Genomic DNA, 27,986 nt, shown 5'->3' with positions numbered 1-27,986 from the left:
TTGGTTCTTGTGGTATTTCCATCCCAAAACCTGAAGGTGAATTCACAGGGCTTTTCTGAACCTTTTGAAATTCACCAGATTATTAAAATACTGGGACAGATTCAGCCTGGGTTTCTACTTGTGTCTGCTAGCAGAATTCTAAGCACAGGGCCCTGATGGTAGAAAGCCTGCTGGGGTTTGTTGCCACAATTTCTCATCCTCTAATATAGTGTTAGGGGCCAGAGCAGCTACAGCTTTGGTTAGCACTGGTTGAGAATGGGCACAGAAATTTGTTGAACAACTAGGGAATATTGTTGTAAGCTGCGGGGGTGTGGGCGGCTTACTTAGTGGGTGGAGCAGGACCTTGTCTGGTGATTGGGGTTTGGGTTGCCATCTGTCCAGTTTTCACCCGGACAGTCTGGGTTTCAGCTTGTGGGTCCAGGTGCCATTTGACAAGGCCCAATGTCCAGTTTTTTGTTTTTTTTCTGATCTGTGGAAACCGCTCGCTGCCAATTTGAATTTAACCCACTGAGGGATGCTTACCAGCAAACGATCACCACCCTTGTGAGAACGGGGACAAAGCCCAGCCAATCACAGCCTGACGCCCTGCCTGCCCAACCAATCACAGCCTGCAGCCCTCCTTTCCCTGTCCACTCCCGACCACCCAACTGGGGAAAGTTCCGAAAGTTTCTCAGACTGAAGTTTGGCGGGGCGTGGGAACTGGGCAGGTGTGGAACAAATGGGTGTGTGTGCTCCCCTCCTCTTCTCTCTTGGGTGGGTGTGCTGCAAACAGAGAAGCATCTGTTTCACTTCCTTACACACTCCTACTATGTGTGCAAATGGGTGGGACCTTCTTCTCAGGTAAATAAGGGGAGTCCCTCCCGCAATCTGGGCATCCATGTAAATGTAGGGAGGAATCCTCCCTTCTATCCCAGCTGTACGTGCAAAAGTGGGAGCGCCCTTCCTCTGCTCCCCAGAATGGGTGTGCTGATGAAGCAAACCTGTGTGTGTGTGTGTGTGCGTAAAAAAGAGAAGTTCAAATGAGTATCTGTAAATGAAGATCGCCCGTGTGTGTGCAAATTGTGCTTATTACCCCTAGGATGTGTGGGCAGATGTACCTCAGAGGTGGCAACCTTATGGCAGTAGGAGGGAGAGGAGTGAATGAAGGGGCAGAGCCTTTGGGGGGAAGAGGTGGAGCAGGGGCAGAGCCTCAAGGGGAAGAAGCAAAGCAGGAGCGGGGCCCTGGAAGTCAGGGTACCAGCCACTAGTTGGGGTGGCAGTTTGGAGTAGTGGCAAATGTAGATTCCGGAGTTTACCAGGCAGGGAGTAAAGCTGAAGTCATGGTTGAAAAGCCAAGCCAAAGGTCAGAACCAGAGTCAGGATCAGGAGTAGGGCAGGGAGTCAAAGACTAGATTAGGAGTCAAGGCTGGACTGGAACAAGACTGGAGCAAGGACTTGAACCAGGCCAGAGAGGGACTGGAACAAGGACTGGAAGCAGGAGCAGGGCAAGTGAAGCTGCGGTCGTGATATGCATTGAACAGCTGCTGCACTGCTTCTGCAAGACTCAGGTAGCAGGCCGCAGGCTCCTCTGCCCAGTCAGGAAGCACCCATTTGGAGGAGGGTCATAGTGCCCAGCTGGGCCTGTTGGATTGCCTAGCAACCAGGATGAGAGCCTGCTGTGCTTCTGACCACAGTAATCTGGTATATCCTCTCAGCAGCCTCCACCCATGGTCCCCTATTGAGTGCTGGTGGATTTGTAAGCTGTCCTCCTCTGGTACAGCTCCTGATGGAGGGCAGAGGGCCAAAACAGAGGGTACATTTTTCAAAAGCATGTAAGTGACTTAGGCATCTACGTCCAACTTACTTTCAGTGGGGCTTAAGTACTTAGAAAATTTTACCCAGCATCTGCCCTTCCCGCAGCTGCAAGAAGCCATGCTAATGAAGGGAGGGTGAGTCTGGCCCACCAATTACAAATAAGCCCAAACCAAACCCCAGATCCAAACTTTGGAGAATTTGAAATCAAGAATCAGAATTACATAGTCCCACTCTATTCCGACTACACAATTCAAGAATCACTTGTTAAAGTGTGGCACAGTGGTGGTGGTAATGGTGGTGGGCTTGATGGCCTTCTTGTACGATACTATCTGAGAATCATGACAGATGGATTTTGGTGAGATTAACTCTGCTAAATAAGAAGCAATAGCACCCAAATGCCTGTTTTTTGCATTCTGTGGAGATGAGAATTTTTAACAGTACCAGGAATACCTTTGTCTCTAAAGAGTTTTAGAAAGACTTCATCTTACTTCCTTGATCAAGGCCCAGTAGCTTTCATTCAGCCAATTAAGTCAATGGAATTACAGAGTAAGGCACCGTCACCCTGAGCAAAGATGGCAGAATCTGACCTAAAACTAAGAAGTCAGTCCAAACTCCCCTAATGAAGACAACTAATCAGCATACACTTCAGGGAAGAGATACAGGCTGTATCCATCAGAGCAAGAAAAGCACATGTTTATGTCCTCACAAAAACTATGTTCTAATTGTATATAGATATAGTTTGGAGGGAATGGTGTGGAGGGGAAAGAGGGCTTAAGTTCCAGAAGAAGACTCTTACTTAATGCATGGACCATGTGAAAGTTCATCTAAAATCTTGAACTCGCTCACAGAGGGTGGCTCAAGGTTTTAGTGCCTCTGACAGACATCAGATGAACTTTCTGAGGATGGTACATTGACCGTGCGGGAGAAGAGAACCCCATTATGTGGTCAATGTATGAAGAACCCTGTTGATTTGGCCATCACACCTTTATACCCTTTGAACAACTTCTGTTCACATTATAAACACACTGAATATGGGTAGTTCTGAAATGTTTTCTTTTTCATGATCGGTTTGAGCATACTGCAGCAGTGAGTGCGCTTTTTAAAATTTGGAGTCACGGTCAATAATTTTAGGGCCTTGGGTTTTTTGAGTTAATTTTAAATGTTTATAATATAATATTTCCTAAATACTGCAAGTATTAAGCAAAGCCATCTACACAGGTGATTGTGATTTACTCGGTTATGGTGAACTGTCTCTTTAAAAGGCTTTTACCTCCAATTTTTCTTCTATTTCCAGATCTATGGTGGGCCTGATTTTCTGTCTCCGAGGTTGGCCCAACAGTGTGTTTCAAGACCAGCACAGAACCCCCTACGAGTCTCTAGCACTGGCAATGCCATGGCAATCCGATTCAAGACAAATAGATATAGGAATGGGAGGGGGTTCAATGCCACTTGGCAAGAAACACCAGGAGGTGAGTTTGTGGGGACCATTGCTGATGAAAACTGATGAAGTCCAGGAAGAAGTGGGGATGAGTAAACTTGTTTGGCATACATTTTTAACCATTTCATATATTGCCGGTTTGAAATTTGACTTAAACCAAAATGTTACTGGATTTGCATTTCATTTAGGAGAAACTGTGAAAAGTGGATAGGGGAAGAAAGACAAATTCTAATGGGAAAATAAATGCAGTAAATAAGCTGTATATAGAATAAGCACTTGCTGCAGCTTGGTCTTGTGGGGGATTCTTCTATTCATAGCTAATCTCAAAGGCTCCTGTATAGCTAGAAAAAAAATTGTTTTTTTTTTTTTTCAAATTCAACGGCCCTTTTGGTTTTAAATTACAAAGTGAAGAAAGATCTGAGAACTCAAACTAGTTTTGAGACCCTTGCGAACTCCAAAAATATTTGGAGTGATTAGTAAAACCTTAACTCTGTAGGGTTCATCCATCCCTCATGCAATTATTTGTTCAAAACCTCACCAGTAATCAGTGAAACAAGAAGTTTTTAAATGACAGCAGGCAAATTCAATAGGGAACACTGAAATACATGACAATGCTTTTCCAAACAGTACAGAAAATCTTTTAAAAAGGCCCTACATTCAGAATGCTGAAAAGCATATTGGATGATTATTTACAGGCATATATTTAGATGCTGGTTGCCAGCACCAATTTTCCAAAAAAAATTGTTGGATCCTCTGATTTACCAGAAAGTATTTGGGAACACTGAATTGCAGCTGAATTGCAGGAAATGAAAAAATTAACGACAGTTTCAAACTGTCTTTGTTGTTGAACTTAAATCCTATATTTTGCAAACGTCACTGGCAGCTCTGCTTGTCCCTCTCCATTTGTTTTTCCTCTGTGTATTGTGCCCTTTAGACTGCAACATACAAATGAAGGAAACTGGAAAGGGACCAGAGCCCTAAAAAAAGAATCCAAACCATAAAAAAAGAAATCTCTCCTTTTTGCGTATTTCCTTTCACAAAGTACATGATTTCTGTATATGGCTTTGCTGCAACTGACAGTTACTTTCAGAAAGGAGGTTCTGGAAGTGACTGGCAATCCAATAAGTCATGGGGTTATTGTGCACCTAAGCACTCGACTATTCAGTAATAAACTGATGACTGTTAGCCTGCTATGCCAACCTCTGCATCCCATTGTATGGGCTCCAGAGCACCCTTCCCCTCACACTGTCATGACAAGCTTAGCTGCATTCTGTACCCTTTGAAATGAAAAATGCCTGGCTAATGTGCTCGGCCTCGGGAATAAAAGTGAAGACCAAAGTTTTCAAACTTGGATACCTAAAATTAGGTACCTAAATCCAGAGATGCTTCGTTAATAGTGTGAAGTCCATGTGGGTGCACAGGGCCTCTGAAAGTCAGCTCACTTGCAGTATTTAGATGCTGAAATGGATATTTAAGTGCCTAACTTTAGACACCCAAGTTTTAGGTTTCAGTTCATATATCTCCCATGTGTCCATCATAGAATGGGCCCTGCAATTGTTATTCAGATATATCTGCATTCTTCTGTGAAATATAAATTTCCCTTCCCTAGCCTCCTTCATAGATTCACATTTTTAGACTTGGCATACCCCTGGTTGTGTGTGGCGTCCCGCTCTGTGTGAATTATTGGAAGAAGAAGAAATCAAAATGCATTCATAAGCACCCACATAACTGCAAGGGGGATACTGCATCAAGGGGGATACTGCATGGCACCCTCCAGTTCTTTTCTGTGGGCTGGGACCCAGGAGCTGAGCTGACTTCGATTCTATGAGATTGTTTTCCGTCTGAGATTTAAAGAACCATTTTTACAAATGTATTAGTTCTTCGGTATTGTGTAAACATAATTTATGCAAACAAACTTCAACAGATGGATCACCTGGCAAATACTCACTGCAAGTACTCTGTATTCACAATTCAATATTCAAGCTCTGTGACTGCCCACAAAGTTATATAGGATTGTTTCTGTTCCCTTATTGGATAACCAAACTGAGATGAACTACAGTACTGCTGCCTCCACCCAAAACAAATTTCCTTAAATTAATCTTGACTTGGGAGATAAGGGTCTGAGATTTGCTTTCCATGAACGCTGACATGAAGAAAAGTGCATCTAAGGCTGTCCATGAGGGCACAAACACCATCAAAGTGAAAGTTTATTTAGAAGTCATCAAAATGTTTGGGCAAAATTTGCGTCTATGCAGAGAGTCAGTGCAAGGCCTGTGTCTCACTTCATCCTGTCTAAGGCCATGTCTGCAGTACAGCGGCTGCAGCTGTGCCACTGTAGTGCCATAGTGTAGACCAGTGGTTCTCAAACTTTTTTTTTTTTGCAGACCACTTGAAAATTGCTGAGTGTCTCAATGGACTACTTAATCTTTCCCAATGTTGTTTGTACCGTTAGCTAACTATTGAAAGCACTTTGGATAAAAGGGCTATATTAAAAAAAAATTAACGTTTTTTTGTTCTACAAATAAAAGCACAGAACTCGTATTTTAATATCAGTAATCTTACCTTTCTAATGCAATGGATGTGCCCTCTATCCCCCGCCGCAGCAGTCCCCGAGCTGGGGCTGGGAAGGAGGGCTGTCTCTCCCCAGCAGCCACAGCTCTGGAGCTGGGGAAAGTCGCCTCTTTCTCTGGCTGCCGCAGCCCTGCACGTCCCAAATTCCCCCTACCCCCTCTTCTCACCTCACCCTCTCACCCTCCCACCTACCCCCTATTCTCCCCAAGGCCACCACCTCACATGTCCCAAATATCGGGACTGTCCCTATACAATCGGGACATCTGGTCACCCTATCTATGGAGGAGAGATGAGACTCAAGGTTGTTCTTATGTTTTCAGAAATGCTTTTCCCACGCCCTACTTAAATTACTCCTAATCCCCCTTATGCCATATCCAACCATTCTGATACTGGTGTGGAAAATTATTTACAATTGCATTTACAATAGCTAGAATAAATGGCATAAGGAACATCAACCCTCAGCTTCAGCACATAAGCCAACCACTAGCTGCCTGGGGTAGGAAGAAATTTCCCTCATAGGTACAGGTGTTGTACAGTTGTCCATTATGAAAGTTTTACACTTTCCACTTAGCCATCTGGCACTGGTCTGGTTAGAGACAGGATACCCAGACAGGATACTGGGCCAGATGAAGTATTGGTCTGATGCAATTTAGTGATTCCTGAATCCTTAACAGAAAAATAAGAAACTCAAGATATTTAGATGTTTAGGTGAAAAGTCAGCTAAATTTCTGCTAAGGATAAATGAGGTTTTTTTGATAGATGTTGATTACACCCTTTCCAGGTTGTGGAGGAGTTTTCCAAGCTTCCAGTGGTGAAATCCATTCTCCAAACTACCCTCAACCTTACAATGACAACACTGATTGTGCTTGGGTTATCCAAGTTGACCATGGCCACCGTGTTTTACTGAACTTCACAGATTTTGACATTGGACTTCGCCAATCATGTGACTACAACAATGTCGCTGTAAGTAACAATGGATGTTTCAAAAGTTTCCTTAACAAGTCTTGGGGAAATGTTTGCAAAGGAGGAAATTTACTATACAATCCAGGCTGCAGTTGGTTTCAGGATATTTGCCATGCAATTATGTTCTGCATTTATTCATTTAAGAGCTAAACCTCAAATTTAAAACTATATTAAATCTGTGGCACAGCTCTCTTTGCTCCACCAGTGATGGCATTATCCCATAAGCTGCCACCTTTAGAGAGACATGGCACACCTGTATCATGCTGCTGCATCCTCCCCCACATCCTTAGGGGCTGTGTGTGCCCCACAAGTGCATGGAGGGAGCATTCCCTGCACAGACAGGAATCTGACTATGATTTGCCCTTTCATGGGGTAGGCTATGACATAAGCTCATTGCATACTCTGAGACACCTTGGTCACCCATATAATGGCATGCCCAGATAGAATTTGTTACAGAGTTGTAGAGAGATGTCTCCATGGGCAAAAATAATTCTGGCTTGATTATTATTTTTGTGTGTCCATGTCATGGTATTCACTCACCACTAGTGGCGCCTCCTCCTGGCCACTCTAGGGATTAGCTCTGGCCAGATATTGCACCCTCCTCCAGCAGCATCTCTCCTGTTGTCCTCTCACACCCTCTCCAACTCAGCGTGTTCCCTCTTCGTGAGTTGGCCCTCCAGCCAGGTCACTATACATGTTTCCCTCTTCCAGGGTATCGAAGTCCCATTGTACAAAATGGCAGTCTTCCCTTCACTGCTCTGACCATACCACTCTTCCAGTGGCTGGGAGGGGAACCCAAGCTTGATCTCTACTCCAGGTTCCAGTCCAGGGACCCTATCTCTAGCAACAGTGGCCTGCTCACTCCCAGACCATGTTGTTCTTCCCCTGGACTACTTCTGACTTGGCAGCTCTACCTCTTGGCTCCCCACATCTCTCTGGGTTGTCCAGCCCAAGCTCCTTCTTCACAGGGAGTAACTGCAGACTACTCCTCTACAGCCCCCTTTTGTTGCCAGCTACCTGGCTTTATACTTGCCTTGCCTGTTTCTTCTCAGCTGGGAACTGTCAGCAATTAGGTCTTAGTATTCCCTGGCTTTCCTCCCAGTGCAACATATAGGTTAATTGAGCCTAATTTACCTTCTCATGGTACACCCCATCACAGTCCACCACATTCAAGTGATGCTTGGTTGGCTGTTTAACTGCTTAATTAAAGAGCCTGCCCTCTTAAAGCTTCACATTGCTACTGGTTTTTGAACTCTTATTAATCTCCCAGAAATTCAGGCTGCAGCTCAGTCAGTGTGTGAAAATGAAGAGCGAGGCAAGTCTGGCACTATAGGCCTCATGAGAATAGAGACATGGAATCCTGACCTGTGATGTCAGATTCCACTTCACTCAGTAGAAAGGAATGTGTGATCTATGTGACTCTGTATACAGTACAGATAAAACACAGTGGACCATCTAAACCAAAATCCAGCCTCTCTCTCCTAGATAAACCTTCATTCACAGTGAATTCAAGCAGGCAGGGACAGAGAGTTTTTTGAAAACAGGGCATCACTATTAACAGAATTACTTGCTAAGGCTTTTTGTGCCAAACCAGTTAAAAGAAAAGTCTGATCTCTATTGAACTGAATCATAGATTTCTTTTGAACAAAGCACCTTTGTCTGATGGATGTTCACTTTTCACAGCTCTATGGCATAGGCTAGGACAAGGCCATATGAAACATGGTTATAGTTTTTAGTTAAGATATTTCAATGTAATTGTGATACTCTTGGTGGGGAAAATGTATTAGAGAAGCATCCGGCTTTTTTGTGACATTGCACAGGTGTGGAAGGTAAGATAACATGGAAGCCCATGGGACATCTGAAATGGTAATGTTGTCAGAAAATACACAACCAAAATGTGTGGATTAAACAAAATAATTCCAAATTTAGGACCAAATCCTGCAAATCATATAAGCACACGTTTAGATTTATGCATGTGAGTAATTCCATTGATGTCAGCAACGACTTGTGCTTAAATGCTCTGCTGGATCAGGGCCTGAATGCTCAGTGTTGCCTTAGATATGCAAGCATGACTCCCATCGCCTCTCTGGGTCTAAGGGCAAAACTGGGTCTTTAACTCTTTATGTGGACATAATCAAGACTCCAGTTCAGCAGCTCTTATTTATGTGAGTGGTTGCACTGACTTCAGTAGAACTCCTCGCATGAATAAGGGTAGCAGGACCTTGCCCTGCAGAGGAAACTATTTTATTTTATTTTATTTTATTTTATTGCCATAAAAGCATCCACCATTTTGTTTTTGTATTTTTGCTGTCCATACAAATACGCCTTCTGTACAGTAATGTGAAAAATCCACCTTTCTTTGTGCAGGAAGAGATATTTAAATCCTGAAGCATTAGTGAACTGTAGCTTCCTGTTGTGAGTTAAACTGAAAGTTATTTTAGAATGGGGGGGGGGGGGGAGGGGGAGATGTTATTTTGAAACCAAAAGAAAAATCAGAGTTTTGACTGAGACAGCTTTGGGGATGGCTTTTCAGTGCTAATTTGGTGAGGTAGGCAAGACAAGGAATGAAGGGATGGGATTTCTTTTCCTGTCTCCCAGTAAGCTGGGAGTCATTTGACTTTAACAACTGGAAGTGATTAGCACGCACCTCCTTCCATGGAATTACATGCGTTGTGTGGTAATGGAAGCCAAAGGGGAGGGAGTAGAAGCTGCTTGTGAGATCTATAAGTGGATATGTGACTGTGAATTTCATTTAGTAATTACATTTCAAAGCAACATAGATGGAAAATATAGGCAGCTAAGGAAACTGGTGGGTTGGGTGGTTTTTTTTTTTTCTCATTTCCTTTCCATAGGAAAGAATGCTGTGTATGAGTAATACACTGATTTCCACCCTTTTTTAGATATTATCTTTATGGGTTTAATTTGCATTGTGCATTCCTCTGGGGACTCTCCTCCACCCTTTACTGTATTAACATCTTTCCTTCATCCCCACCCTTCTGGACCCACCGGAAGTCCCTGCCACATGATCTGAGACTGCATGTGTAGCTGAAGCACCATTTGTAACATCAAGGCCAACAAGAACAATTCTTTGGGGGGATTCTTCCTAACGCTTTTAGATTTCTAGAGACATGTTTCAATGGAAAACACATCACAGGGCATCTTTTCATACAAGGTTTTCAGTTGCACAGTTGTTTTGTGAGGGAAGAGGGATGCCTGGTTGTTAAGGACTCACTGTGACTCAGGAGAGTCGCATACCATTTTCTGCTCCCCCACAAACTTCACGTGTGTACTTGGCCCAGTTGCTTACCCTGCTTGTGCTTCAGTTCCCCATCTGCAAAATGAGGATAATAATACTTCCTTTCTCCACCCTTTCCTCCTTCTTGTTTAACTTAGTAAGATCCTGGGGCAGGAGACTGAATTTTACTATGGATATGTACAGGTCTTAGCACAATGGGGCCCCTACTGTATTGCAAATAATTAATAAGCAATTCAGTTCTCTTCACATTGCACCAGTGCTCTGTTTTGTAATTAACTCAGTTATTTGTTTCTTTGAAAGGAAAACATAGAAATAAAACAACAAAGGGTGTGATAATTCCTGCATAATACGACCTCGTGTTTAACAGGCATCAAATGTGAAGCTACAGTATGATCGTAAGCCAAAAATTGTTGCAAGTATTTGAAGAGAATAGTAAGGCATAGCTCAGAAAACTATGCTCGAAGTGAGAGGAACTTTAAAGGGTGGGGAGAAACAGTTTTGTCTCTGCAGAGATTTGTATTAAATACATTAGGTTTTTCCCCTGTTCCAGTGTAAAAAGCAGTAAACAGTAATAAAGAAATGTAATTTTCAGAGACATGCAATGGTGATGCATATTCAAACAATTCCAGGTGGTGGAAAAGTAGACTTTCATAGGGAAAGTAGCCAGAAGTGAGATTTTAAAAATGTGGCTAAAAAGACTGAAGATGCTCGCTCTCTTTCTATCATGTGCTTTTACAAATGTCATGGCCACTCTCATTGCAACAAGAAGGCAATGAGTCATTTAGTCATGCTTATTATGTATAGAGGAAAAGAGAAGCACAGCACTACTGTGCTCAATGTGAAAGGAGATTTGGATTTGATTAAAAGTCCCTTGAACAGATGAATAATCTTCCTTTACTACTGCAGCTAGCAAGATGCATTAGGGAATCTCAGTTCTTGTATATTTACCAGTTAACTTTCAAAAGTGATGGAGGAACTCATGCATTACATGACATAGTGTCTTAAAACTGTGGTTTACGTTCCATTCCATCCTCAGTATCAAAATGTGCCTTACAAAACAGTTAAAGGTAATAAATAACAGTGTGGTCAGAAAATATATATTTGCTGCTGCTGCTGCTGCTGCTGAATCTTTAGTTGCTGTAACTTCAAAGAAATATATATCTCAGTGTTATTTATGTTGGGTTAATACTTGGATCATAATTTTAACAAGATGTGAGGAACAGAATTCATTGCTAGGTTTCTGAAGAAGGGGACCTTACTATCTTCAAGAAAGCCCTCTGCAAGCAGCAAATATAATTGATTTAGGAAGCACATGTACGACTCTCTACTCCTCTCATAGAATTATCAGCAGAGAGTCCTCTTTATTCTAACGAGCCACTGGTACAAAATATTAGTCTCCTACTTGACTCATCTATAAAAATCTCCCCTTGCAGCAGCCTAGTAATAGTCTAGGGGGGAGGGATAGCTCAGTGGTTTGAGCATTGGCCTGTTAAACTCAGGGTTATGAGTTCAATCCCTGAGGGGGGGCCACTTAGGGAGCTGGAGCAAAATCAGTACTTGGTCCTGCTAGTAAAGGCAGGGGGGCTGGACTCAATGACCTTTCAAGGTCCGTTCTAGGAGATGGGATGGGATTACATTTTAGGGGCCAGATCCTTAGCTGTTATAAATCAGCATAACCCCAATGAAGCCAAAAACTATGCTGATTTAAGCTAACTGAAGTTTTGGCCCTCTCTCTCCAGTCTGGGAATGTAATAGCTGGCCTCAGCTCCAATGGTCGATAAAATCTAATTGCTACTGTATAGAGATGGGAGGTGACTTAATTGCTCAGGGTCACTTGGTTAGTCACTGTTTCTATTAACATTCTACAGTTTTTAACTCCATGCAGCTTGATTTAAGTAGAGAAATGTACAGAACACAGGTGCGGAGAAAGAATCATTCAACATTTCATATTGTATATTAAGGATCGGACTCTGTCTGGAAACCAGAAAATAAGAAAAGGTGGAATGGAAGGTTATCATGGCCCTCTTTACCAGCTACTTATTTGTCTAAACATTATAGTACATTTAATACTCTCTCCCAGGGCCCCACAGAGCCGGCCAACGGGATGAGCCAGGAGGCAAATGTTTTATTCATGAAAACAGTGTCAGATAAGTAGTGTGTGTGGATGGATTAAACAGGGAGCTTGTCCTCTGTTGCTCATCTCAGCATGTTGATCTTTTGAAAATACTGGTTTTCGTTATTTTTTTAAGAAGGTACCTTCTGTCATTGGAGGCTGGAAAATTAAATTGTGTGCTATAGTATCAGGAGAAAGGTTTTATTTTTCAGTTGTAGCACAGTGTTGCTATGCATTTCTAAAGAACCTCATAGATTGCACAGCAGATATTTGAAATGGGCAAATCTCTTTTAGCCATGTGGTGTCATCTGATTCTTTCTACATACTTACTTATCTGGCCTTTATCATCATAATAGCTGAACTTCTCACAATCATTAATGGATTTTATCCTCACAACATCCTGTGAGCGAGGGAAATATTTTCTCCATTTTACAGATGGGAAGCTGAGGCACAGGCTATATTAAATGACTTGACTAGGGTCACATAGAAAGTTTGTGATTGATCCAGGAATTGAACCCAACTCCCCTGTGTCCCAGGCCAGTATCCTACCCACTAGATCATCCTTCCTCCCCAAGTCATGAGATTATGCTGATAAATTCAAATATCAGCACCACTCCCACCATACACACAGGGTTCTAAATGACGTAGCCAATGCCAGCAGCCAGAGTGGGACTGCCTCTCTTAATCATGCTTGCTCGATCTCCAAGAGCTGTTGTGGGTGGGACACACAGTGACAGTAGCCAATGTTTTCCTTTGTGGTTTCTCTTTTTTAATTTTTTTTACATTCTGATTCAGTGTCAGCTAGAAACCAATTGGTCTAGAGTTAAAGTCAAGCCTCTGTTGTCTCTTGCCTCCTGATTTGGCAGACCGCAAACTGGAAGAAAAAAAAATCTCTCTCCAACTCGCATTAAAAAAAGAAGAAAAGTGCTTGTGGTGAAACTAAAAGTGATGTCTTGCAAAACCATCTTTCTTCCTGCTTGCTTGCTTCCTTTTTATTGGTGCACGATGATTTATGCATGCTGTGTTGCATGCATGCGCACCAAGGGCAGAGTTACACTTTTGGAAATTGTTTTGAAATAGTCCACCTGGTTGATTCAGCTAAATCTATTGTATATTCAATGTGTGTTATTGCACCTCCCTCACAATTGGTGCTGAGGTCTTGAACATTCCCTGTCCCTCTCTTCTCTCCCCTTCTCTAAGTACATTTCCAAATTGGAGTGTCTAAGCTAGGCACCAAAATCCACAGTAAAGCATGAAAATAAGAATTTAGTTGCCTAACTTTAGGGACCTACATTTGAAAACTCTGGCTGAGGTTTCTTATCCTTATGTACACGCTCATAGCTCTCACTGATGCTAGTGGAAGTTACATACATTTAAGACCAAATCCTGAGGTCCTTATTGAGGCCAAACTTAGGTTTTGATTGAGTAAAAATTACTTGGGATTAGAGCCATAAGGAGGAAAGAATAACGGAGAGGGGGAGGGTATTAAACATATATACAGTAAAATTGGGTCATTTGCCACTGTTTTGTGGACCCAGGGTTCTGCCTGAGTCTGGAATGGTTGCTTTACTTAGAAGTGGGTTCACCAGTGGGTTCGCATCGCTCCTGGGTTGCTTCCATAACAATATGAGTTTTGTATAGAGATTGAAATATATGGAACATATGATAGCTAGTGTGATATGATATGAAAGTTTTATCAACACTCCTTGGGGAAGCCCACCAGACTTGTAAGTGTGATATATTCTGCAGATAATTCATATGGTACAGAAAAATAACTATTTTATAAAAATGTTAGACAACATTTTAGAGACTATTGGGACTATTTCTTGTATTCTGCTGCCTGTAAAACCAGGTGCCTTAGCTCTGATGAGTACAGTTTTGCTTTGGGGATAATAGATTTGGACAGTTTTGCCATAAGGCTGGTGAATTTCTTCAGTTGCATAACAAATCTTGAATGACAGAACTCAGTGATTTTTAGGACAGCTATTGCCAATTCCCACTTTTTGCAGTTTAATGTTTTTCCTGACTGAGCCCTTAGAGGTAAATGTGCTAGAGGATTCTCTTCATGAGCACAGAGCCTACTGTACTGTAGCTGATAGACAGAAGGATTTTAAAACTAAGATCAATTTCCAAAAGACCAAAACTGTATGTGCATAAATAAACATTTGCCAAAAAGCCTAATGCAGTGAACACTGGGTGGGAAATGGATACATGTATTGAGCTGAAGTTCTAATTATTCCTTCCACACATTGCTGCTTTATACAGGTGTTTGATGGCCCAGACAGTGAAGCCCCACTTCTTGAAAAACTGTGTGGTGCCCAGCATCCCAGTCCCATCACATCCACCCAGAATGTCGTGTTCATCCGATTACGTTCCAACAGCAGCAACCAGCACAGGGGTTTCAGCGCCCACTTTACAGAAGGCAAGTTCCTCAATGACATAAATACCCTTTCTGCTGATCACAAATTCCTCTTTTACTAGGTGCAATCTCTTAGGACAACTTATATCCAGTGTCGATGTCTCTACATATGTCATGTGGCTTTAAGGGGGCATTGATGAGATACTTTTTATTTGAGAATGGTTCAAACTAAAATATTTTGATTTCAGGTGAGATCCGTACACCTGCTCTGCCACCTTTACACCAGGTACAAGGGCCAGAGCAGCATAAAGGAACCCTAAAAGTCCTAGTTGTGGATGGGGGGGAGGATTCCCCTTGCATAGGTATTGGAGAGACATCTGCAAGTTTGGTTTCTAAAGACCCCATTGCAAGCTCTGGTGTAGAGGGTGTGTCAAGAGTAGGGCTGTAGCTCATAGGGCAGTGCAAGGAGGCTGTCATAATTTAGACAGGCCCCCAGGGCTGTATGAATTATACGGAGGGGGCCTCTCCAGTCCCCAGAACAACACATGCAAAGGTGATTTAGAGTCCCCTGAGCTGCAAGTTCTCTGCTATACCTCTTAGAGTAACACAGAATCTCACCCTGTATTTGTTCAGCATATTGATAACATTTCTCTTTTTTATCATTAAGGAAAACCTTTATAAAATTTTGCAATCTATACTTCTCCCTTAGAAATTAGAGAAGGAGAAGACCTATTAAGTCATTCAGTGCATCCTTCTCCCAGAGAATACTGTTCTGTGCAAAGCAACAGAGAGTCTTGTGGCACCTTTAAGACTAACAGATGTATTGGAGATAAGCTTTCGTGGGTGAATACCCACTTCGTCAGATGTATTGGAGCATAAGCTTTCGTGGGTGAATACCCACTTCGTCAGACGCAGTGGGTATTCACCCACGAAAGCTTATGCTCCAATACATCTGTTAGTCTTAAAGGTGCCACAAGACTCTTTGTTGCTTTTTACAGATCCAGACTAACACGGCTACCCCTCTTGATACGGTTCTGTGCAGTGCAGGGAAAAAATAATACTGTTAAAAATAAGATACATCGTATAAAATTATTATTAAAAGATTTATTATACAGTTCATTCTAGTAATAACGTACAGCTTGTAATTGATGATACTTTTTTTTGCAGAACATAACGATTTATTAGCACATTAAATTGTTCATCACTTGATAACCACACCAGCTCTTCAATATCATCCAAATTTTGTCCCATATTCCCAGGCCTCTGTATTGTTAAACAATATTACTGAGAAAGTATTTGGCAAATAACATTGCATTTCCCACTCTTTTGTGAACATGTAATAAAATACCATATTGTGATGCATACACTTTTTGTTTTTAAAAAGGACAGAACTTTTTTGGTGGTAGGATGCGGACTAGTCATACAAACACAAACATGTCCAATGACTGATAATTCAGTAATCTTTTGAGGAATATTTGAGATTAGGACTTGAAACACTCCAGGGGAAAACCTGGCTGCACTGCAGTCAATGGGAATTTTGCTATTGCCTTCAATGGGAGGTTTTCACCCTCAGAACAAATAGTGCTCCTGTACTAGACAGAGCGCTGAAAGCGAGCCAAACTCTGCAGTATTTCTCAGTGCTCCTTGGAACTCCCCTGAAAAGATACATTCTGGCATGGTGCTGCTCGTAGACATCACCATAGGGAGCGAGGGATGGAATTTATCAGGCCCAATCCTGGCTCTGTCCCAAACCCACAGATCGGTGATTCTGCAGGCTCTCAGCAGCAAGGTCTGGAAAGGCATTTTAGGGCAGGGCACAGCATAAAGAACTCAGTCCATATGTTTATGCACATGCACAAGATTCACTCCTACAGCACAGGCCCAGTTGATCCAGCCACCCAAGAGGATCCAGACGAGAGGGGCCTGCAAGTGCCAGGGGATCCTTGGGCAGCACGGAGCTATTAGAGTAATTCCTATACCATTCTTCCTTCCAGCTGCCAACCTAGGCATATGAACAGGGAAATGGGGGTATGACTGGGGCTTCCCCTAAACCCTGACCATGCATGGCTCCCAGAATGGCCCTTAGGGGTTGTTAGCAGCTGGCTTAGATAAGAGCAGCCTTCTACTTGCTCTGACTTACATTAGAGGGTCCCCATGATTGGGGGAACACAAGGGTGGCTGCTGCTGAGGATCCAGTCCATTGGCCCTTTTTGACAAGTTATTTGTTAAATGCTTCGGAGATTTTAATTTTCAGTCCCTGAAAGAGTCAACAAGAGCATGCTAGGTTCTGATGCATCCGTTTTATCACTCCCTAGCTCACTGGAGTTGTCGAAGGTGTGCATTATATATATGCTCTGTGTGTGTGTGTTTTATTCTAAAGCATGCGGAAGCCTCATAGAGACAGATTCAGTTGGTACAGCAATTTCCTCTCCTCTGTATCCTGCCAAGTATCCAGACAATCAGAACTGCAGCTGGATTATTCGGGCCCAGGAGCCATGTAAGTGAAAACATCTCTGTGGGAAACTTGCTGGATGACTAATGTCCTCATCTCTGCTGTGGTAACAATGCAAAATTCCTCCCTTTCTTCTCTAGGAAATCCTGCCTCCTAGTAGGTTGGAGAAGATCTCTTAATCTGCCAGAAACTAAATTTTGCTGTAAAAAGATTTAGGGTTTAATGAAAAACAGAACAAAAAACAATTTACAACTTTGTTATCTTGGCAGATTTATGAGACCCGAGGGCTGAATTGTAGGCTGTGTAGCTGAATATGATATGCAGCCAGAGCAGTTATGAGACAACCTATGGACTCATATGAGAAGCGCTGGTATCTGGTCACTGTCTTTTTGGCATGGAGAGGGAGGGAGCTATTTTAATAAGAAGTTTAAACTAAAGCAGAAATGGGAGAACAAAAAAAAAACAGAAATAGGAGAACATAAATCATATATGCATAGGTATGTCCTCAGATTTTCCTAATTGTAGACATAGGTTTACAATGGTTGTGATTAATAAGACAAAATTTGCCAACACTCACCCAATATTATCTGTTAGAATGGGCCATTTCCCAATATAAAGAATAGGGAAATATTATGGTATCCCAGATAACACTGTGCAGTAATTGTAGGTAAATATTTACTTTTCATGGTGGCCAATATACCTCTGATGCTCACCTGATATTATCACAAACCATGGAACACTTCAGCCCAAACGGAGAATTTTAGAAAACATTCTGAGTCATCTGGACAGAGGGGTTATAAAATGAAAATCTATCTGCCAACGCACACATTAGTAAATTAGACAGAGAAAAATAAAAGGAGATAGGGTATAAAAACATTGACTCTGATGGAAATCCAAGAAAAAAGAAGTCATTCAAAACTATCTCTGATCTACAAAGTGCAAAATCTTCAAAGGCATCTTTCTCTAGAATGCTATTTGTCCAATGGGGGAGACTGTAGACCCAATTCTTCTCCCACATACATTGGTGCATATCAGGAGTAACTCTTCTGAGCCAATAAATTACACTGGTATATAACTAGTATAAATGAGAATCAGAGAATTCCTCCATGTATCATGGAGAGTCCTCCATATATTACAGGTATATCTGGCTTCATTATGCAGTTCACATAGTGTTAGAATCATGTCGCCAGTACGTGGATATCAAAAATGGATTTAGCCATTGGCAGGAAACAGCAGGGTCCTCTTGTTCTATTTGTACTGAAAGGGTCAACAAGTCACCTACTTTCACCACCCACTGTGATTTACTTTTAATTTTATACCCTGAGGACCAGCTTTGATAGCTGTAATTGATTGATTCTACTGGTACACTAAAAGGGAGAACAGAACAGCAGAGACTATACCACTGAGTGCCAGTCAGTCGTACCCTGCTAAATGCAACCCTTCTGTCTGTGATTTCACTTCCCTATAGCTCACTATTCCTAGCCTGGTTAGAAAAAAAAAATGGATGTACCAAATTCAGTATGTGTGGGTGGAACCATTGTAATTAATGGAGTTGCCCCACTTGTACTAGGACTCCAAATGTGGTTCATAGTGCTCCCACATATATCTTCCCATTATTTAAATCACAGGCCTCTCTCTCTGACCTGTTCAAGACATAAGAACACTCCTAGATTAGGAACAATTATTATCAGGTACTAGTTGTGAGGCAAGCTGCTATTCTCATCTTCCTCAGCAATTATGGAAGAAAGTGGCCATAATGAACAAACAAAAAGCAGTATGACAGTCAAAAAATCCTGAGGGCCAAGTCCTCCTTTTCATCGTATAGCCTAAAGCATCACAGTATGGAAAATCCAATTTCACATGAGCATAGCGGAAGGTGCTAATGAATGGCCCTTTGACCAGTCAGCTTGATACATATGGAATGTTTTGAAAAGTGATGCAAGATCCAGCTAATTGTGAGCCTGGAGCAGGGCAAAGCCTGTTTGAATTTCATAGCGTTCTATACTATAGATCACAAGGGACAGGACTTCATGGGCTTATCAGAGCAGAAATGAGATATTTTAAAATATCTGCAGAATTGTCTTGTATTGGGTATCATTCAACATATAATTACAAAGTTGTTAGGTTGTTAAAAAAAATCTGTTTGTAAGTATTAAATCTTTAGTAATTAAATCTGAAGCAGATTGCACTAGAGAGTGCTGTCCAATACAGTGTCACGAAATCCTGAAAGATTTAACAGTATTTTTACAATAAGCATAAGTACCTCCATTATACTCACTCTATGTAACAATAAACAAGCTATCTCTGATTTTATACTTCATGATTAATAAACAGACACCAGTTTAGTTCACTGATTGACATAGGGAGAGAAAACTGACACTTAAGCTTTTGCTATCCATTGTCGCCAATGAAAATAAAAATAAAAATCCACTCTGTACGCCTAGGTAATTATTTATATGTGAAATGCAAAACCTTCCCTTAAGTTTTTATTCTTTGCTGTTAACAGTCAACCACATTACGCTGTCATTCACTGACTTTGATATTGACGGCGACAGACGTAACTGTACCAAGGACTTTGTCGAGATTTTGGAAGGGGATAACTATGAGGCTCCTCTTCAAGGTACTGTAGCCTTTTTTCTTGTCTCTCTAGATCATTTTAAAACAACTATTTATGTTCAAATTCAAAGCTGTGATGAGCTGAGTGAGATTCAAGATTGAATAATATTTATATAGTTAGATAATTTCATTATTAATTATTAATGTTTATCATAGAAGACTGGGGTTGGAAAATGGGGCCCCATTGGGCTAGGTGCTGTCTAAACACAGGGTAGACAACCGCTGCACTGAAGAGCTTAGAGTTTATCTCCATCAAAGCACTGAGGGTGCCATACAGGAATTTATACAGTACAAACAATAGAATGATACAAATGATCTTCTCCATGGTTCGATCTTCCCTGTAAGGGGGTCCCTGTGGCAGGGGTGGTCTCTGACAGTGTCGCTGTATTGAAACTGCTGGATGCTAACTCCTCAGTGTGGACGGAATGCCCTCCAGGATCGCCAGTGAGTCTCAGTCTTTGGAGGAGTGTCCTGGGGCCTATTGCACTGAGAGGGAGAGGGGACAAACATTTCCCCCTCCCCCAGTGGAACAATGTGGGGGGATATCCGTGATATAAAACCAAGAAGAGATTCCCCTCCCCTCCAGTAAGGTTTTATTGTGCAAGGCCACGGTCTAGCCCTTTGCTCACAGTTACATTGGTGTAAATCTGGAGTAACTCCATTGGCAGCCATGAAGTTGCCTTAGATTTACATTAGAGTAACTGAGAACAGATTTGTCCCTTTGGGCTTGATTCTCCTCCCACATACACTAGTATTATCTTGATGCAACTTCCTTGACTGCAGTGGGATTACTCCTGATTTACAGAGACATTACTCAGAGCAGAATTTGATCTGTTGTCTCTTATCCCCTAACCTTCACATAGCTCCTTCCCTTAGACCAGGCCACCATGGACACTGCCAGCCTCTGGCTGTCTGAGGCCTTCCTGTTTGAACACTGTTCATGTGCCCATTCCACACTGAAGCCCTGTAACATCACATTCACCATATGTATTCTCTTGGAGTAAGTGAGTCTTTAGGTTGCTGGTATCTCCAAATATTTTCCTATTTTACACCATTACTAGGTTACATAATCAGGGAGCTTTCACCAAGGATCGTAAACCACAAACAAAAGACTGTTTTAATAGTAGCTCATATAAGTGTTAGCATCTGAGTGTTAGTTTTGCACTAGATAACTAGGCCAGTGTTTATACTCCCTGCATAACATTTCACTTCCCTTCTGTTGCTGTTGATTTTCAGGCCGTTACTGTGGCACTGTTATGCCACAACCTGTCACTTCTTTCAGCAATGCCTTTGTTGTAAATTTTGTATCCAATAATGCCAGAACTGCCAGAGGCTTCCATGCTACCTGTGCTGCATCATTGTCATGTAAGTTGATTTTGCAAGCCCCCATACTGAAGCTGGTAGAAAAGCTTCAATAACCTAACCTAAACAATAGATTTTTTTGAAGAAGCCCTCCCAGATTCCCCTTTCTATTATTTAGTTCCCTAACAACACCACACTCAAATTCCCATATTGCCTTGACCCTCTTTTTTGGCCAAAGAGGGTGGTACATAGCTATCTACGGAACTTGCCCAGTGTGAGCCACAAAGCGCCTTTTCCACCTACGGATGGAGAAAGCTGCTGCCTCAGTGTGCTTCCAGCTCCTGCCATCCCAAGGATAGAGGGATCAAATCTTGGACAAAACTCAAATTTCCCAGCACTTTCACTCCCTCTGCTAGCTGGGCCCTTTCTTTTTATCTGTAAGTCATCAGTAGCCAGCTCTGTGCCTTGCTGGATTTGGCATGTTTAAGGATTTGATTCCTGAAGCTGGGATTTCCTTCTGGGGATCTTAAACCAGTGCTCTGTCTACTGATGCCAAGAACTTAACAAACGGGGAGAAAGGGATATCCATTGCTGTTTCAACGTTTTTTCCCTCTGAGTTAGCGAGTTAGCCCACTTTTGCCCGAGGTATTTTTTCCATGTAGTCTTCAGTCTCTGTTCTGTCTTTCTCATTTCAGCCTGTGGCGGTACCTTCCACATGGACAGAGGAGCCTTCAACAGCCCTAACTATCCTGAATCTTATCCTTTGAACACTGAATGTATCTGGAAGATTGTCAGCTCCCCTGGCAACCGGCTTCAGCTGTCTTTCATGTAAATCCGTTCCAAGGGTTATTGTTCAGCCTTTTAATGGAGCTGCAGGAAGGAAGCACTGTGTTTAGTAGGAAATGTAATTACCAGCATGTAAAACTGTAGCAGTGTGTCCAAAATAACTTAGAAAGAGAACACAGCAGTGGCCATAGGGAGCTTACAGTCAGTTTTTTCCCTTATTGGTCATCATTTATATTAGGAGCATTATACAATATTATATAACTAGATGGTGCATTGTCGGAGAGTATCATGGGGGTGCTAAAGAGTTCCTCACGAACAAGAGGAAATTCAGCATCACTGCATCTTTTGTCTTTATGGACCCTTTTGCAAATGAAAACCTTTTCAATTCTTTTTTGATTATTGGCAGGTATCTCATACTACTGCATATCTGAATAGTATAAAGTGTCCATATTCTTAATAGGTTGCTATAATTGGTTTCATGTTGAATTAAAGGCCTCAGATTTACTTCTGCAGCTATGTCAAATCACAAAGATGGAGATAAAGCAAGAACAAAGTGAGTCTTGCTAGGAGTACACCTTCCTCAGGGCCGGCTCCAGGCACCAGCTTGCCAAGCAGGTGCTTGGGGCGGCCGCTCCGGAGAGGGGCGGCATGTCCAACTATTCAGCGGCAATTCGGCGGATGGTCCCTCACTCCCGCTCGGAGCGAAGGACCTCCCGCCGAATTGCCACCGCAGATCGCGATTGCGGCTTTTTTTTTTTTTTTTTGCACCGCTTGGGGCGGCAAAAACCCTGGAGCCGGCCCTGACCTTCCTTCCTGTCAAAGTACTTTCCTTAGAAGATATGAGACCAGAAATTTATGTATGATCCAGAGAACAATCCAGATTACTTTAACAAGATGCAGTTATGCCACTCTTTGCCCATGATGTTGATTTCTAAGCTTGTCTATTTCGTGGCATTAAACATTGTTTGGTGCCAAGAAACAGAACACTGACCCTTGACAGAGCAGGTCAGTTGGAAAAGAAAAGCAACACTAGAATTTAAATTTGCGGTTAATTAGTGTATAAGTAACACACGCCCAGAAATATACTTATTGTATATGATGTAGTTATCATGGAAACATTGCTTTGCTAGCACACAAAAATGGACACACTGTTATAAATTCTTCCTCTGAGAAATGGGGTGAAAGCACTGTAATCTGAGAAACATTTTTCAAGTTAATTGCTAAAAACAATAACAAATAGCAACTTTCTTAACCAAAACAAGTGTATAGTGTGAAGCAGATACACTTAGTGCAATACACATACAATTATAACGTGTAATCCTCAGTGGATGTAAACCCTGTTCGTTAGTTTCATGTAACCAAAAGGCCAAATCAAGAAATGCTAGGAGATTTTGGGGCAGTCTATAGCAATGAGATATTTATTTTAGTTAGTTGAATACTGGGATTTTATAAAGTTTCTTTGCCATGAGGTATTCATCTTCTTTATATTGGTCTTACAAAATTGCCTGTCTTGCAAGTTGAGGGTTTGCTCTAAATTAATCCAAAGTGTATCCATATGGGTAGTTGGAACTGTTTCATAGTGGGTCTGTACACTGGAGACATATGGATATATTCAGGCCTGAAGGAAGGGGAGGATGGGTGACCGGAATTTGAAAGCAGAGATATTTGTGCATTAGTTGTAGAAGGCACTTTCTGGGATCCTTATTGTTATATTCATGACTGGCTTTTGAAAAGGCTATTGGGTTGATTCAACATAACTCAATAAGAAATGCGGTGATATTTTAGCTTCCATCTAGCATTCCAATCAGTTGGTGCAGTAATTAGGGATCTATGAACAGAGTAATTTAAAAAACAGACTGAACCTGCTCATCCTTTTTGCACCAATGTAAAATCTCTTTCAAAGGGTTTGGTTCAGTTTTAATGGGAGTTATTAACAATCACATACATTTGGTTGAACCTCCTTGTCTTTTTGTTTGTTTGTTTTGTTTTGTTGTGCAGCACAGCCCTTGACTTTATTTGAGGTTGAGATTCACACAAACCTGGGGACACAAGTTGAAACTCAAAGCAAAATTATACAAGCCCAGTAGGCTTAGTCAGGAATCCACCCAGATTCCCCACATCCCTTGCCATAGGCCCCATTCCCACAGCAGGCCCAGGCTCTCATTAGGAGAGCTAGCTGTGCTTTCTTGGGAGGTATGTTCACCTATTCTCATTCCAGTTTTGCCTGGTATGGGGCAAACACATTCCACAGCTCTAGTTCTAAAAAGCAACTCCTCACCACTTCCACCAAGATCCTCTGGCCCATGCAACCTCTACTTGACTTCCCCTGATCTCCTGGCCGTTCCCAGTAGGCTGCTGTCACATTCCAAGGTGGAATCCAGACCAGTGAGGGGTTGTGTCACTGCCTGCCACATAACCTTAGGTACCTCACAGTGCTTTACTATTGTAGATCCCAGCCGGGGCTGTTCACAACCAGCTTACCAGCATGCAGGGCACACCCTGAGTGGCTGTGTACTAGACAGCCTGGTTCAGCAGCTCTGATCCCAGCAGCCTGTCTACAGCCCCACAGCTCCACTTTGCCTTCCACCAGCCTTGGTTACTACGTTCAGGGTGACCCCAACCCCAGATTTTCCAAAAAATGTGTTTTCTGCACTGCCCAACCCTCTCCTGGACTGCTCAGATATTGAGGTTTGTTGCCCCTGTAATGGGTAAATATTTAACAGTTTGTTACTTTAACTGAAGTTATCAGTTTAAACACGGCACTGGATTGGTTTAGATTAAAAATAGAACAAGTTTATTAATGGAAGCAGAGAGGATTTGAAGTGAATTCAGATATAAGAGAGAAAGTTAGAAATGGTTACCAGCAAATAAAAATAAAAACATGCATCTAAAAGTCTAAAACTTAATCCAGCTAGTTTTGGTTCAAGGCTTCGTTTAAGATGGCCTTTCTCACCCACAGTCTTCCAGCAAGATGGTGACCGACCCTTTCCTTGGTCAGGATCTCTCCCATAGGCCCAGTGGTGCTGGTGCCTTTCACTTCTTAGGTGACAGAGAGAGAACTTGGGGGATTGTGCCCCTTTCTTTTGTAGTACAGTGAAACTTTGACGTGAGGAAAGCAACATGGAGTCTGGTAATGAAGGAAGTTCCATGCTCTTCCTTCCCCCACTTGTGTTTGCTAAAATGCAAATTGTTCTGTTTCCTGCCATCTGCTGCCCCTGCTGTTTTGCTGGCCCTGTTTACTACTTATATGTAAACTGAGGTAAACATACATTCCCATTTTTAGGACAGGCCTATTTAACAACTTTTGCCTAGGCAGGACTGTCTGGTTTTGAACATGTGCTACTAACATCATACAGGGGGACTTTATAACTTTACTTACAATGTTGCTACATCCATTTCACCATTATATTGACCAGTGAGTTATTAGTTTTCAAATTATACCTCACAAGGCACATTTTGTACGAAGGTTATTACAGTAGTGGTAGGGTGAGAATACAGGGGTGCTTTTGGTCACAGCCTCTCACGCCCTTGCAGCCTGCAATGGATCTTCTGCTTATGAGTCCTCCTCTACATACAGAGCCCAGCAAATACTTGGTCACTCGATTCTCAATCTTACACCCTCCAGACCAGTGAGTTTCAACCTTTTTTCCTTTGAGGACCCCTCAACAATTTCAAATGGAGGTGCAGACCCCATTGGAAATCTTAGATGTGGTCTGTGGACCCCTAGGGGTCTGCGGACCACAGGTTGCAAAGCACTGCTCCAGATAATCCCTATTATTGACGTACACTGCACAATGATGATGTGAAAGCCTCAGAGTTCAACTGACCTCATGCTTAGCAGACAAAAGACAGAAAGTGATAAAAGTATTCAAAGTGAAGTGGATTGCAGAAAATGGAGGGAGTAGGGTGGGGCTTTGGCATATTTGAAGTCCTAAAGGTAAAAAAAGATGGAGAAGGTACGGAGAAGAGGAGATAAGATTTCATAATGTTAGATAAACTTCAAGTAAGTATTTGGCCTTTTGAAATTGCTTCATCCTCAGAGAGTGCATTGGAAATCGACAGGTAGATGAAGGTGGGCACAAATTGATACACAGTGATGTAAGTATAGTTTTGAGTCTCATATGTTTCACTATTCTATACATCCAATATGACTTTAAATGTAACCTCAACACTATACAAAAAATCTACTATATGTAACATGGGCATGTCAAATACCTTGCACTTCTTTTGAGAACCAAAAAACTCTTTAAGAGATGAAACCTTAGCTATGCAAACTAAAGATATATGGGGTGAGGAAGGAATTTTTCCACTGTGTGCAGCATTGCAAAATTGACTAGATGTATTATGGATTATGGAAGGGTTTTGTTGTTTGGTTGGTTGGGGGGGTTTTTTGCTTCTTTTTTAGTGTTAGTATTGTCCATTGCTGGAGGGAAGGACATCAGATTATAGTTGGATGAATGGTCTGATCTAGTATGGCAGATTCTGCAGTGTGTTTCTATAATACATGTACAATAATCTTAATGTTTCTGCTTTCTGCAACTCAAACAGAACATTCCACCTGGAAAATAGTGAAGGCTGCACGAAGGATTATCTGGAGATTCGCAAAGGGAATGACACAGGCGAGATGGTGGGACGATACTGTGGGGACTCCTTACATTTGAATTACACATCCATCATTGGGCACATCTTGTGGGTCAAATTTGTCTCCGATGGCTCAGGCAGTGATGTTGGCTTTAGGGCCACTTTTGCTCACTGTAAGTAAATATTATTTCACTGAAAAATAAATTACCATTTTTCAGAGCACTTCCAAGAATAAGGGGAAAATGGTATATTTAAAAATAAAGGATGTTATCCTGGCAAAATTCTGACTGATTTTAACGGGGCCAGGTTTTCACCCAAAATATTTTAAAATGAATGTGCACAAAATGTTATTGAATACCTGCCCTATCTGTAACATGACTGCACTGAGCTCTTGTATGCCTGACTACATTTTATATAAGTATATTTTGGATGTCAGAATTAGAAATAAAATTATAGAGAGGCAGTGTTGCCTAGTAGATAGAGCACAGGACTGGGACTCAGGATACCTGGGCTCTATTCCTGGCTCTGCCACTGGCCTGCTGGCTGACCCTGGCCAAGTCATTTTCCATCCATGGGCCTTCCTTGACCCAATTGTCAAGTTTACTCTTTAAAATTAAGTTGTTATGAGAAACATTATCATTAGTAGGCTCCCTCTTGTTTTTCAGTATTTGGGAATGATATTGTGGGAAATAGTGGGCAAATTGCTTCTCCATTGTGGCCCAGAAACTACCCTCACAACTCCAATTACCAGTGGAAGATAAGTGTCAATGCTTCTCATGTTATCCACAGTCGGATCCTGCAGATGGACATTGAAGATCATAACCATTGCTCTTATGACAAGTTAAAGGTGAGGTCACTTTGGTAGATTCTTTTTATAAATTGTCTTAGAAATAATGAATAAAGCAGGTGAAGTGAGGCTTGGGAAGTGTTTTCAAAGGTCCAGTTTAGGCCATTTGCTTTCCCTCATTCCTTTTGAATAATTACTGGCTCTAGATAGTGTTACATGCACGTTTGCTCACTAGTAGGCAATATCAGATATTGCCCAGCTGGGCATTTAAAACATTTTATAGGCTGACAAATAAAAGTTAACAAAGGCACAACCTAACATTTTCAAATTCAGGAGCTTCAGAAATGCTGTGTGCTTACAGTTCCAACTGAAAAGAGTAGGAGTTGTATTTATCTACTCAACACCTCCGAAAATCTAGCCACCTTTATGTAAATGCCTAAATGTGGATTTAAATACGTAACTTTAGGAACTTAAGGCCCTGATCCTGGAAACATGTATACATGTATTTATTTTTACACATGTGTGTAAGTGTTTATAGTAGCCTGGCCTCAGTTTGAAAAAAATGTTGGCCACAGTCAATGGGAAGGATCATATGATAGGGCTAGATTGTGCCTTTTGGCACAGCCTTGAACAAGCTCCTGCTTCTTCTTTGCTCTGGAGGATTAATAATTTGTTGCTGGCCTATACCAGTAGCAAGTTACGACATGACCTGCTATCTGCTCAGCTGAATTGGCCAGTTGGTACTCCCCCTTTCTCCTCTGCATGGTTTTGTGGTCCAAGTCACAATCTGGACTTTAGCCTCTTTTCAGGCTATCAGGGCCAAATGCGGCCATGGTGTGATTCCAATGAGGTATGAATTTAGCTTTCATATTTAAAAACAGTATGAAACACAGTGCAAACTAAAGCCTAGTAACAACAGTAACATACTAGCATGCATCCTGTTTATCATTTCTCTGCTTTGATTCTCT

At 41.9% G+C, this 27,986-nt stretch overlaps 1 protein-coding gene across 1 annotated transcript in view; it reads left to right on the top strand.

The window, feature by feature from the left end:
- The window catches only part of CUBN (cubilin), a 208,766-nt gene that overhangs the window by 107,624 nt on the left and 73,156 nt on the right, over positions 1-27,986 (top strand). Inside the window, exons 30-38 of the mRNA XM_065398849.1 lie at positions 3,089-3,263; positions 6,585-6,766; positions 14,401-14,557; positions 16,875-16,991; positions 19,453-19,566; positions 20,799-20,927; positions 21,560-21,692; positions 26,199-26,404; positions 26,897-27,078. Of these exons, the coding sequence (XP_065254921.1) occupies positions 3,089-3,263; positions 6,585-6,766; positions 14,401-14,557; positions 16,875-16,991; positions 19,453-19,566; positions 20,799-20,927; positions 21,560-21,692; positions 26,199-26,404; positions 26,897-27,078 (1,395 nt within the window). The remainder of the gene's footprint in view (positions 1-3,088; positions 3,264-6,584; positions 6,767-14,400; positions 14,558-16,874; positions 16,992-19,452; positions 19,567-20,798; positions 20,928-21,559; positions 21,693-26,198; positions 26,405-26,896; positions 27,079-27,986) is intronic.

Source organism: Emys orbicularis, chromosome 2, assembly GCF_028017835.1.
Source record: "Emys orbicularis isolate rEmyOrb1 chromosome 2, rEmyOrb1.hap1, whole genome shotgun sequence".
NCBI classification, from domain to species: domain Eukaryota; kingdom Metazoa; phylum Chordata; order Testudines; family Emydidae; genus Emys; species Emys orbicularis.
This window is presented reverse-complemented; position numbering and strand designations above follow the sequence as displayed.